Genomic DNA, 13,182 nt, shown 5'->3' with positions numbered 1-13,182 from the left:
CATAAGACTTCCATCACCAGGACCACAAACTTACCTTCATTTTATCATCATCTTCATCTTCTTCATCGTCATTGGTCACATTTCTAAAACATTCAAGTGTGTGAATAAAACTGATTTAAATTTCATGTTGATCTATGAAATCACTGTTTATTCATTCTCTGATTTAATATATTTTTTTAAAAGGAGGGAAAATACTCTTCTTGCTCATGACAGAACTGTATTAAGTCTTAGTTTATGTTCTATTTCTTTACCACTCAGCTTTTATACTGCATTGATAGCTAATGATCATGTGATATTTGTAATAATATATTAAGCATTCACATGATAGTTGATAAATCCATTTTTATGATCCTGTGTTAATCATGGGATCAAAAATATATAAATTGAAAATTACCAGGGACTAGTGGGTGGAAAAATGGGGAGATGTTGTTCAAAGGGAATTCTTTGTGGTTTCTTCTGTAAAAAATTCAGAAAAGGCAAAATTAATTTATAGTGACCAAAAGGACAAGACTGGATACCTGGATCCAGTGGCAGGCATGAGGGAAAGGGGACGACTGGGAAGAGGTAAAGGGAAATATTTAGTATAATGTAAATGTTCTCTGCCTTTATTATTATGTGGATGTCAATATTTGTTCAAATCCATTCATTTAAAATGATCATATGCACTTTTATGTAAGGTATACTTAATAAATTTGATGAAACTGACACAACCAGAATGGATCAGGCATTTTAAGTTTACATATAATTGAAAATATATCAAAAGATCCCAAACCTATCTATAAATAAATTATATAATACCTGAATTTCTTTCATGGGTTACTATCATTTGTAGACCAAATACTATAATGCAATATAAGCAATTGAACTCCAAAGACTGGAGTTCAATTATTTCTACACAAAACATTAACTAATAATGTTTACAAATACCATATACATAATCATTGTAACTCTCAAGTTGAAACTTATTTATTAGAATCTCTGTTCCTTTGCATATTTTATACTTCTGATTACAGAACCTTTGAAACTTTTATTTCCCTATTCTTCTTTCAAGTTACAGCATAAATTATTTTTTTTCTTGGAAGGCTACTTTGAACTTTAAAATTGTTTAAAATTTTAGTTTCTCTCTCTTTTTCATCACAAGTGCAATTACACGACATAATAATTATCAGGTTTTGAGTTTGTCTCTCACAGTTTTAGCAGACAAAATACTTAGGAGCAGATGCAATGCTTAAAAATTATCACACATATTTGAAATAATTAACTAAGTACATCTAGCAAGGTTCATTTTTTGAAAGCATTCAGTACATCAAGGTATCATTGTACATGGGAAGAGATATTTCTAGTTAAAGATGGAATTTAATATTCTGGATTGAAGGAGACAGTTTACTACTAAAGAGTAAAAAGATCTACTCAATAAGAAGAAGAACGGAGGGAAGCACAGAGATCAGGAAGACTTAGTAAACCTAATACGATATAAATACTTAAGGGGAGAAATGGCATAGATATGAAAAAATAAACTGAAAATTGTTTTCAATTTTCCTATTTATGTTTCAACAACATATTACTTACATCCCAATTTTGTCTCACTGTTTTCAAAATAACAAAACCTGTGCAGCATATCCTTGAGAGCTGCTTTCACCTGCTGGTTTCTTAGGGTGTAAATGAAGGGGTTTAGTAAAGGTGCAACAGAGGTATTGAGCACAGCTACACCTTTAGTTAAAGTCACCCTTTCCTTTGCTGATGGTTTCATATACATAAAGATGCAACTTCCATATGTAATAGAGACAACAACCATGTGAGAGGAACATGTGGAAAAGGCCTTTGTTCGTTGTTGAACAGAAGGGAATTTTAGAATGGTTTTAATGATGTATGTGTAGGAGAGGACCACTAACAACAAAGTGACTACAAGTGTCACAACAGCTAAGACAAAAGCCATCAATTCTATGAACTGTGTATCTGTGCAAGAGATCTGCAGGAGAGGAGAAGTGTCACAGAGGAAGTGATCAATAGTTTTTGAAGCACAGAACTCCAGCTTGAGTCCCAAGACCAATGGGGGAAAGATAATTAGGAATCCAGTTAACCAAGAGCTGAGTACAAGCTGAGAGCACACTTTGCTGTTCATAATGATCGGGTAATGCAGCGGTTTGCAGATGGCAACATAGCGGTCATAGGACATGGCAGCCAGAAGGTAAAATTCTGTAACGCCTAATAAAAGAAAAAAGAATAACTGTATTGCACAACCATTGTAGGAAATTGTTTTATCTCCAGTCAGAATGCTTATCAAGAATCGTGGAATGCAGACGGTTGTGAATGAAACTTCTAAGAAGGAGAAATTTCGGAGGAAGAAATACATTGGAGTCTTGAGATGGGGGTCCAGCAGAGTGAGGAGGATGATGATTAAGTTTCCCATCAGGCTCAAGATGTAGTTGACAAATAGAAACAGGAAAATCACAATTTGCAACAGAGGATCATCTGTCAACCCAAGCAAAATAAACTCTATTTCCATTGAATTGTTCATTTCTTTTTTTTCCTATCAAAGCTAGAGAAAACAAAATTAAATCATAGTTTAAAAAAATAATTTTCTTTCTTCTCAGCCATAAAATGTTCCTTATTCAAAAACTTACGTATGTGCGAACATTTTCACAAACTACCTTGAGGTCATCAAAATGAACATGTCCCCTAATGTTAGTCATCTTTATAAAAATGCTGAGTTTCTTCCCGTGACAAGATTGAAATAAGGCATACTTACCACTTAATAGGGGGCTTATCAGTCCTTTGAAATTTAACTTCACAATTTAGTGTTGATCTATAACCTATCTTTCAAAGACTTTACCCTAACAGACTATTTAAATAGTTCATATTTTCTATTTTCTGAATTTAGCAAATATTTCAAGTAGTTTTTATTCCATTTTTCATCATCGTTTCATTTCATATGTCCTGTACTACATTTTTTGTACCATTTTCTTTCAGTTTCTTTTTTTAATTCCCTCCACTTGCCTATTCATACACTTTGTCAGTGGCCTTTAGAATCAACTTAGAAAGTTCAAAGTAAGTCATTAACAATGCCTCAAATCTGAATGACTTAGGAAACGAAACAAACAGAAAAACTAAAAGTAGTCTTCCTACATTTTAATCTTTTAAAAATTTACTCAATTTATAATAGTCTCACATTCCTTCTTTATGGTTGTGTAGATTATATTAAGATCACATTAAGAAGCTATATCTTTTCATTTGAGTATAAAAATGCTTTTAAGCACAGTCCTTGTCACTGACTAGTGCTACAGCAGTATTTCACAGTTACTAACTGTATTTGTTTTTTTGCTAATTATATTCTTTGTAGTAAAGCAAGACTTCTTTGTCTTAGCCAATTTTCAGAATTTCCAGATGATATTAAAAAGGCTTTCTTTTTTCCCCCTTCTTAAAAATATAAGCTATGATAGATAAAGTGAAATGCCACATAAGTATTTTCCTTTTCTTTTCAATTAAGTTTATTCAGATATATTCCTCTACTTTTCTAGATAACCTGATATTATTTTATTCACACATGTACATTTTTATTTTATTTTGTTAGTTTCAGGTGCACAAGACAAAGCAATACTTAGACGTTTACATTTATATCCCTCACACTGTGTGAATCCCCCTCCCCCATCCACTATCCCTCTGACATCGCACGGAGCCATTACATTTCCACTGTGTCTCTATTCCTAATGCTGTACTCCACTTCCTGTAACCATATACATACATATACATACATACACACATATATATATAATACATATATATATAATACATATATATATATATATATATATATATATATATAAAATTATAGTTGGCATTCATTATTGTTCAGCTTCAGGTGCACATATGTACTTTTTAAAGCTACTAAATTCCTAGAATATTTGTCTTAAACACATCTGAATGCTTGTCACCGGTTTTAATCTGTTTATTCTTCACGAATAATGTTAGTCCTTGCATTCCACCATAAAAGTACTTCTATTTGATTGTCTCTTGAGTTTTTTCCATTAAAATATAAATCTACGTTTTTATTCATTATCCGTGGAATTTTATGATTTGGTAGACTAACTATAACTAGTAAAGACATTAATTCATCATTGTTTCCTATTTTTCATAATGTTCTGAGTTAGTGCTAAACACACTAGTTGTCTTTAACCTTGAACTGGATATAAATGTTTTGTTAGATTTCCTCAAGAATAAAAAAGTAAACAGCAGCTAATTGTTATTAAAAATGATTACTGCTCCTTATTTTTATCTCCATGATGCATCCAATGTAATTACAAGTTCATAGAGGTAAATAAATAAAATGATTAGTCATTTATATATGAAAATATACATGTTATTATGTTTTACATACATTCATAGGAAAATTATATAGGAATTTTTACTTCTCCATCAAAGGAATAGATCAAATGAGACAATTTAAAGACAAATTTAATAATCTTGCATTTCCAAAATATTTCCCTAACTTCTAACTCAAAAAAAGACAAGTTAAACTAAAAATTTGACTTACCTTACACGGGCCATATTGGACTAACTAAATTATGAGTGATGATCATTTCTGGACATTATTCATTTATTAAAAGGATATTTTAAAAACCAATTGTTTTCTTCAGAAGGATTCAAATAAAAGGTGAAATGTGTTGTTGTTTTTTAATATTTCCCATTTTTCACTTAAGTTCCTATTCACTACACATCTCAATATTCAGATACTAAAGAATATTGATGTATTTCTATCATCCTTTCCATTTTGGTTAAATTTCAGAAAATTTTCCTTAACTTTTAACTGGAAATGTTATATCGAAGATCAAAATCTAGGAAGAAATACAATATTTAAGTACAGAAATTGAACATATCCCATGATTCTAACACAGCTAAAGTTTTATCTTTTGGCTCGATAAAAACACAAGGGAATCTACTGAAATGAGCAAACAAAGAGTTTGGCACTATTTATGTGCCAAACAAACTTCCACTCAGTTTTTTCTTTTTTTTAATCTGGGGAATATGCAACAAAAACACTGATTGTTTCTAAGTCCCAAGGGGACTATGGAGAAACCTGCAGGTCAAGTTTTCTCCAATAAATAATTTTCTCTTGCGATTACTAAAATAATAATAGTAATAACAGTAATAATAATAATATGCCTATAGAAAATTTCAATGTGTGAAATAGATTCAATATTAAAATGAGGGTTTTAATTGTATGTTACTAGAACATTGTCTGAGTTTTTTTTTTTTTTTAATTTTAAGATGGTGTTTTGTGTGGTGTTTTTTTTTTTTAATTTTATTAAATTTATTGGGGTGACAATTGTTAGTAAAATTACATAGACTCTGGGTGTTTTGTTTTGTTTTGATATGGGGGGGAATATATGGTGGCACATTTAGTTTATGACATGAAGGCCTAGTCAGGAGAACTTAAATAACTGAAACATTTGAACTGTATTGATATAAAAGAATATGCTCAAAATGAGTAAAAGGGATTGGTTAGATATACTATATCAGAAACCCAGGTATAAATTATTATTAAACAAAGTCCCCTATGATTTTTGTCATGACCCCCTGAAAAGTCTTCAAAAGAAAAATTTAAAAGACTTGCTATTGGTATTTAAATATGAAGAAATTGCTCATAGCCATCCATTCTTAAGAAAGCTTCAGGTGTACTAGCAGAATTCACAAAGTTGAATGGCAGCCCAAACACTGCTTTTATATGATAAACATAACATCAGATTAACTTCTTGGGGGAAAAAACCCATAGTTTCTCAACTGATTTGAACCTTTGTTAGAAAATCAGCTATATATACAGGTGTTATCTATTTCTGGACTCTATTCTGTTCTACTGATCAATTTATCTACTTTAGGAAAATGCCACATTGCATTGATTACTGTAGCTTTATAAAAAGTATTAAAATTAGGTAGTGTTAGTCCTCTGATGCATAAACATAAGACCTGAAACAATAAAGTGCATAGAAGAAAACATAGGTACTAAACTTATGGACCTTGGGTTCAAGGAAGATTTATGAATTTGACTTCAAAGGCAAGGGAAGTAAAAGCTAAAATAAATGAATGGGACTATATCAAACTAAAAAGCTTCAGCACAGCAAAAGAAACCATTGACAAAATAAAGAGGCAACCAACCCAATGGGAGAAGATTTTTGCAAACAACGCCTCTGATAAAGGGCTAATATCCAAAATATATAAGGAACTCATACAACTCAACAACAAAAAACAAACAATCCAATTAAAAAATGGGCAGAGGACCTGAAGAGACATTTCTCCAAAGAGGATATACAGATGACCAATAGACATATGAAAAAATGCTCAACATCACTAATCATCAGAGAAATGCAAATTAAAAACCACAGTGAGATATCACCTCACACCAGTTAGAATGACTATCATAAACAAAACAAATAATAACAAGTGTTGGATGGGCTGTGGAGAAAAAGCAACCCTCATACACTGTTGGTGGGAATGCAGATTGGTGCAGCCACTATGGAAGGCAGTGTGGATGTTCCTCAAAAAATTAACAATAAAATTACCATATGACCAAGCAATCCCTCTCCTGGGTATCTACACAAAAAAATCTGAGAACATTCATCCTTAAAGATATATGTGCTCCAATGTTCATTGCAGCTTTATTTGCAGTGGCCAAGACATAGAAACAACCAGTGTTGTTCGATAGATGATTGGATAAAGAAGACATGTATACAATGGAATACTATTCTGCCCTAAGAAAAGATGAAATAGTGCCATTTGCAACAACTTGGATGGATCTTGAAATTATTATGGTAAGTGAAATAAGTCACACAGAAAAAGTCGAGAACTATATGATATCACTGATATGTGGTATATAAAACTGAAAACAACAAAGGAACGAGACAAACAAATGAAGAAACAAAAACCCATAGACAAAGACAATGGTTTAGTGGTTACCAGAGGGTAAGGGGCGGGGGCGGGGGTAGATGAGGGTAAAAGGGATCAAATATGTGGTGATGAAAGGAGAACTGACTCTGGGTGGTGAACACACAATGTGATAGTATAGATGATGTAATACAGGATTGTACACCTGAGACCCATGTAAGTTTACTAACAATTGTCACTCCAATAAATTTTAATTTAAAAAAATTCATGACCTCATAATCTGAATAAAAGTATTAATAAATAAAAAAGAAGGAAAATATCTAAAGATTATGAAGAATTCTGAGGAGGCTATGAGATTTAAGAACACCATTCCCAAAGGACCACAAATTTATATGTTATACAAGAGTTCTCCCCAGGCACTAAATCTTTGAAAAAATAATATATATATATTATTTTTTAATTACTTTTAACTATATCTCCAGAGAATTCAGTACAGATTTCCATCATATTTTTTGCTCTCCCACACATTCATGTTTTGAAATCCCAGATACATAAATATGGATTTGGAAGCAGGAAAAAACAGGATTTTAATCGGTAATAAAAAGTGACAGTATAAGATGGAGAACTTAGCCTGCCATAGGCTAATTGCATCTCAGGTTAAATGTGCCATTATCAATTCTCTAGACACGACTAACATTTTATGTCCTGTATGTCATTTTATTTCTATTCCGAAAGCTGTCTTTCTTCCAATTAGTCTTTGTGATATTGTCTAATGGATCCTACATTGATATTTCATAATTACTAAGCATTCTCTACTTCCACATTAGTGGAATATTTATCTATGTCTACCGCTAGCCTTCCTTGCAACTTGTGGCCAAGTAACTAAAATCTATTCATAGAATGTAAATGGAGGTAATTTGTGCAGTTTCCTGGGATTAGCCCTTGATAAAAGGGATTTGCCTCCCTTTTCCTCTTTACCCTCTCTCACTGTTATAATGTGGATGTCCAGCCATGTGGAGCCATGAGTATGAGCAATTACACTAAAAATAGTGAGTCAACATGGAACACACGCAGGTTCCTGACACCACTGGAGGCCATACTAGCATAAAACACAATGACATTATGGAAAAGTTTCAACATTTAAACTCTGGACACTTAAATTTACTAGGGTGACATTGGTTAGTAAAATTATATAGGTTTCAAGTGTACATTTCGATAATACATCATCTGTATATTGCATTGTGTGTTCATCACCCAGAAAAGGGGATCAAAAATGTGATGGAAGGAGAACTGACTCTGCATCTAGTTTTGATGACTGCTTTCTCTCTCCAGCCTGCTTTTCCTTGCTTGTGCCATGCTTATACTTTTTATTGAAAGCTGGATGTATTGTGTCACATAGTAGGAATGGAGGTAAATAAGTCTTTATTATAAGGGTTTACATGAATCTCTCTAGGATTTGGGCTGTGTTTAATGTTTTTTGTAGCTACAGGTGCCAGAGGCTTCTGTTTCCTCTAATGTCTTTATTTGTTTTTTTCCCTCTTGACCTTGCGTTTTTGTAATAACTTCTCCTCTGGAGAGACCTTGTGTCGTATAGCTCTTTCAACTGTAATTCACTATTATTATACTAGATCCTTGTTGGTGTAGTGGTAATGTGTCATGGAGTCAGAACATTCCATAATCTTACAATTAAACCTCCGCCTTTTAATGAGACTTGTCCCTGGGCTCTGCTCTTCACAAGCGTTTCTCTTTTTTTCTCATTGGCCTCTACTCCCTACCCTGGCTGCAGCATTCCCTATCTATTTTCTTAAAGGCATGACACCTATTGACTGTTTTTTCCGTCCTGTCAGTGAGACAGGAATGCTAACAGGGGATAGAGTGCTTCATCCACATGATTTAGGAATTGGCAAATTATTTTTCCCTGGAGAGCTAGTCTTTGCTACGAGAAAGCTCCAGACGTATTTCACAGTGATTACTCTTCCCTTCCCTTATCAGAGACACATGGTTATTTTTCAAATATTCATCATGTGAGAACCTGGTGGGGTTCTTTGAGGTAAAGCCATTTTATAGCGTTGAGGTCGCTTTAATATTACGGCCCCCAAGTCTCTCATTCTGATTCCTACCCAACTCAGGCTCCAGCCGTTTATCAAAATTGCCTTATTCTATTAATAAATGCCTTATTCTATTTCCCAATGTCTCCTTATTCTATTAGCTGAGGATACATCCTCTTGTACAACATCCTCTCTTATAAATCTCCCCCAAATTAGCACTAAAATGTTGCTACTAGTTTATTGCTGCAGGGGCTTCTGCTCCAAGTAAGCAGATCTCTCCTGTGACTCCCTGGAGGCAACTCTGCCCAGATAACAGGGTGGCAGTTTCTCCCTGCATCCTCAGTCCTCTAATGGAGCTGAGAAAATTCATTAGTTTTCAGTTGTCCAGATTTTTCTTTTCATAAGGATGGATGGGACAACTTTCAAGCACTTTACATGTTAGAGTTAAAACTGGATTCACTGGCATATTTCCTTTACATTTCAGGCAGCCATATGTCTGCTTATGGGTCTATAAATCAAACTTCCATCCAATACTGCATTATACCCAAAACCAGGTTTAGGGAGTCCTTGCCTCTTCTTCCTTCCACCTAGAGACGTTGGCAACAACGAAAAGCAGTGTTCAGGTGGCTATTTTCAATCCTACCTCCTGGCCCTCAGGCTCATTAACTAGTGTGACACAAGGGAAACCTTACCTCCCCTAACTCACCACCTGGTCAAGAGCATCCACAACTGGATACAAGGAGCCTTTCATATCCCTAACGTTGCCCATGGAAAACTCTTGTGCCCTCCTCTTCCAGAAAGCCATACCTCTTCTAGCATTTCATCCTCTTCAACAAAACTGTCAAGAATGGCTGGAATAGGTCAGCCAGCCACAGTTTTATAGATGTAGGCAAAAAGCACAAGACTTTGATTCGGAGACAATAGATATTACTACAGCATAGCAGGTGACAGAAGCTTCATGTTTGCATGGGTTCCCCTGGCCTCCCAATTCCCACAGGGGCAATACAGAGAGGACCCACATGGATGCTGCACATATTCATACAGCTGAGGAACTCTGAGCTTAGGAAAACCCCAATATTTTAAAGAGGCAACTATAAACCTGCCCAACCTTGCCACACTGCAGGACGTTATCTTTCTTCAGCTGCTCCTCAACTTAGGATGGGGTTATGTCCCAATAAACCCATCATAAACCAAAAATATCATAAGTCAAAATGCATTTAAAAAATGTTATAATACTTTGGCAATAATAGCGAGGCTCTCCAGAGCCTTAAATAGTCCCTGGAGAGATTTTATTTTTTCATATTCTCTCTGATACATTTTTAATCAATGCATGAGTTTTTATTTTTATTTACCTTTGTTCATAATGTTAATCTTACCTAAAATGCTTTATTCTATTTCCTGATGTCTCCTTATTCTATTACCTGAGGATCCATCCTCTCATACAACATCCTCTCTTATAAATCTCCCCAAACTTCCCCAAGCCCCAGAGAAATTTTCTCTCCTAATCGCCTATGTTACATGGTAAAAATGAGTCTCATTTACCCATAAGGTTATGGCACATTATACACTGTTATATTCATTCATGCACTCTGTCTCCTCAATGCAATAAATTGCAATAATCAGGGACATTGTCTATATATATTTTTTGATTACTCAGTGTATAGCGATGCATTCTCCATGGGCCTATGTTTAATAAAACTGTTTAATGAATGTTTGTCATTAATAATAAAGTCATCAAAGAAGAAATTTGCCCTCAAGGGATGAAATGTTTATACCGAGTTTTCATGACACTTAATGAGAACTTAAAAAATTCTCAACCACACAATAAACTTCATTTGGATTGGTTTGGTTTTTGACCTATATTATTTTAAGGAAGTCAGTATTACCTTCAAGTGTCTGAATACTTGCCCAGTGACTGGTCATTAGAGTAAATTTTACTAGAGTTTCTCCTCTGTATTCTTCTAGGGAGAGGTAAATTATAGTTCAGCGTAACTTGGTCTATACATCAGTTAAGAAGCAAAAAGCTAAATAGAAGTCACTGTGGCATCTGAAGAAAAATCCAACCTTAATGGTATGTTTTTCTCTTTATCGTCTTCCCTTGCTATTTTACCTCTTTTCTACTTTTATCGTCCTTTTCTTCTTCTTCCCTATTTCAGTTTTTCCCTCTCTCTGATTCTTTATTCACTTTATTTTATATTCCACTTTATTATTCTCTTCCTGTTTTCAGAACTATAACTAGCAGAATCTCTAGTTATAGAGTCTTTTAATCCTGTTCAAGTCAAATTTCCTATGCAATCAGATAAATTCAATATCAGAATAAGAGATGGTAAAAGTGAAAAGTGACAGAAGAAATAAAGAGATAGAAATAGGGACAAAATACATTACACTGACATATAGACATAAAACAATCAGAAAAGACTGAGACAAGGAGTGTTGATTAGCTGAGTAAATGTGGCAAAAAGCCAAACAACTGAAGAACTATGATTCTGATTATAGTGCATTCTTTTTAGTATTTACCCTAGGCCTAAAGCTGGATTTCTGTTTTCAACATTTATGTATCATCTTGCTTCTCTACTGCACTCACAGTCAGCTCCTCGAGGCAATGACATTTATATGATCATCAGTAAGGCTGAGTGTAAATATGATATTTCAGCTCTTATATACTGAGAAAAGAGAAAAGTCAATGTTTTCACATGCACGTTCATCTCTTTACCTTATTGCCATAAATGTAGCTAAACCAGAATATAAAGATGTTTTATAAGACACTTTTAGATTTGTAGAAAATATTTATTTTCTCAGTGTGTACAAAATGACAGCTTGTCTTTAGAAGTGCCCCATTACTATGCATAAATGATATCAATTGCTAGTATTTTGACATTATTACTTTTATATTTTACCATTAGTATCTTTACATAATTTTATCTCAATATTTTTACCAGAGCAGAAGCAGATCAGGAGGCAACAATGGAAAACCGTACAACAGTGACAGTGTTTATTTTAGTAGGATTAACAGAGGACCCAAAATTAAAGATTGTACTATTTATCTTCCTTCTTCTCACCTACCTGCTAAGCATCTCAGGCAACTTGATTATCATTACCCTCACTTTGCTGGATTCTCATCTCAAGACCCCTATGTATTTCTTTCTTCGAAATTTTTCCTTCTTAGAAATTTCTTATACAACAGTCTGTATCCCCAAATTGCTTGTAAGCATGGTAACTGGTGACAAAAGCATTTCCTATAACTGTTGTATAGCTCAGTTATTTTTTGCCTTCCTTCTTGGTGCATCTGAATTTTATCTTCTGGCTGCCATGTCCTATGATCGTTATGTTGCCATCTGTAAGCCCCTGCATTATACAACCATCATGAGCAGCAAAGTCTGCATCCAGTTAGTTCTTAGCTCTTGGATCGCTGGTTTCCTTATTATTTTTCCAGGACTCATTGTAGGCTTAAGCCTGGATTTCTGTGACTCAAATATCATTGATCATTTCTTCTGTGACACGGCTCCACTCTTGCAAATCTCCTGCACAGATACCCGTTTGCTGGAAATGATGAGTTTCATCTTAGCTTTGGTGACTCTATTGGTCACTCTGGTATTAGTGATTCTATCATACACATATATTGCCCTGACAATTTCAAAAATTCCTTCTGCCAACCAGAGAAAAAAGGCTTTGTCCACTTGTTCTTCTCACATGATTGTCATCTCACTCTCATATGGCAGCTGCATCTTTATGTACATTAAACCCTCGGTCAAACAGAGGCTATCCTTAAGGAAGGGAGTTGCAGTTCTCAATACCTCCATTGCCCCACTTTTGAACCCCTTTATTTATACTCTAAGGAACCAGCAGGTGAAGCAAGCATTTAAGAACATGCTACAAAGAGTTCTGTGTTTATCCAAGTAAAATCATAATGATGTATATAAGGGAAATTAGTTATTAAGGAAAATTGCAAAGGAAGTGCTTGGATTGGGTCCCAATTTTCCTATATAACCATATTTGTCCTTCCACTTTCTGAAGTATCATGATGTTTACATTAGCTGTTGTTTCTCGATAATGGCTTACCTTTCAAAATATCAAAACTTTATTTTTCTGTTCCATTATAAGCATTCTCAAATATGACCCCTTCCTCTCCTCTTCTTTAATTTAAATGTAGCAAATATTTTAAAGGTTATTTTAATCAATTTTATGTATCAGTTCATGGAAACTGTTAGTTATTTCCATATATGAGCTGTATATTTTGTTCTTATATTTGATTTACTGT

At 34.0% G+C, this 13,182-nt stretch overlaps 2 protein-coding genes across 2 annotated transcripts; one reads left to right on the top strand and one right to left on the bottom strand.

Annotated features, from left to right (window-relative positions):
* Positions 1-1,561: 1,561 nt before the first annotated feature.
* On the bottom strand, positions 1,562-2,518 carry LOC109443658 (olfactory receptor 6C6-like). Its single transcript, XM_019724342.3, has one exon. It carries the CDS (start codon positions 2,516-2,518, stop codon positions 1,562-1,564), a length of 957 nt encoding a protein of 318 aa, XP_019579901.3.
* Positions 2,519-11,888: 9,370 nt separating this feature from the next.
* On the top strand, positions 11,889-12,824 carry LOC109443681 (olfactory receptor 6C76-like). The gene has a single exon (XM_019724361.3). The coding sequence runs from the start codon at positions 11,889-11,891 to the stop codon at positions 12,822-12,824; it is 936 nt and encodes a 311-aa protein (XP_019579920.2).
* The last annotated feature ends 358 nt before the right edge of the window (positions 12,825-13,182 follow it).

This window comes from Rhinolophus sinicus, chromosome 1 (genome assembly GCF_057876585.1).
Source record: "Rhinolophus sinicus isolate RSI-liver-muscle chromosome 1, RSI-T2T, whole genome shotgun sequence".
Classification (NCBI taxonomy): Eukaryota; Metazoa; Chordata; class Mammalia; order Chiroptera; family Rhinolophidae; genus Rhinolophus; species Rhinolophus sinicus.
Note: the sequence above shows the minus strand (reverse complement) of the source record. Positions and strands in the feature narration are given on the sequence as shown.

Excerpts from the sequence above, each read along its gene's own strand:
- LOC109443681 (XM_019724361.3), top strand. The coding sequence starts at position 11,889 with ATGGAAAACCGTACAACAGTGACAGTGTTTATTTTAGTAGGATTAACA.
- LOC109443658 (XM_019724342.3), bottom strand. The coding sequence starts at position 2,518 with ATGAACAATTCAATGGAAATAGAGTTTATTTTGCTTGGGTTGACAGAT.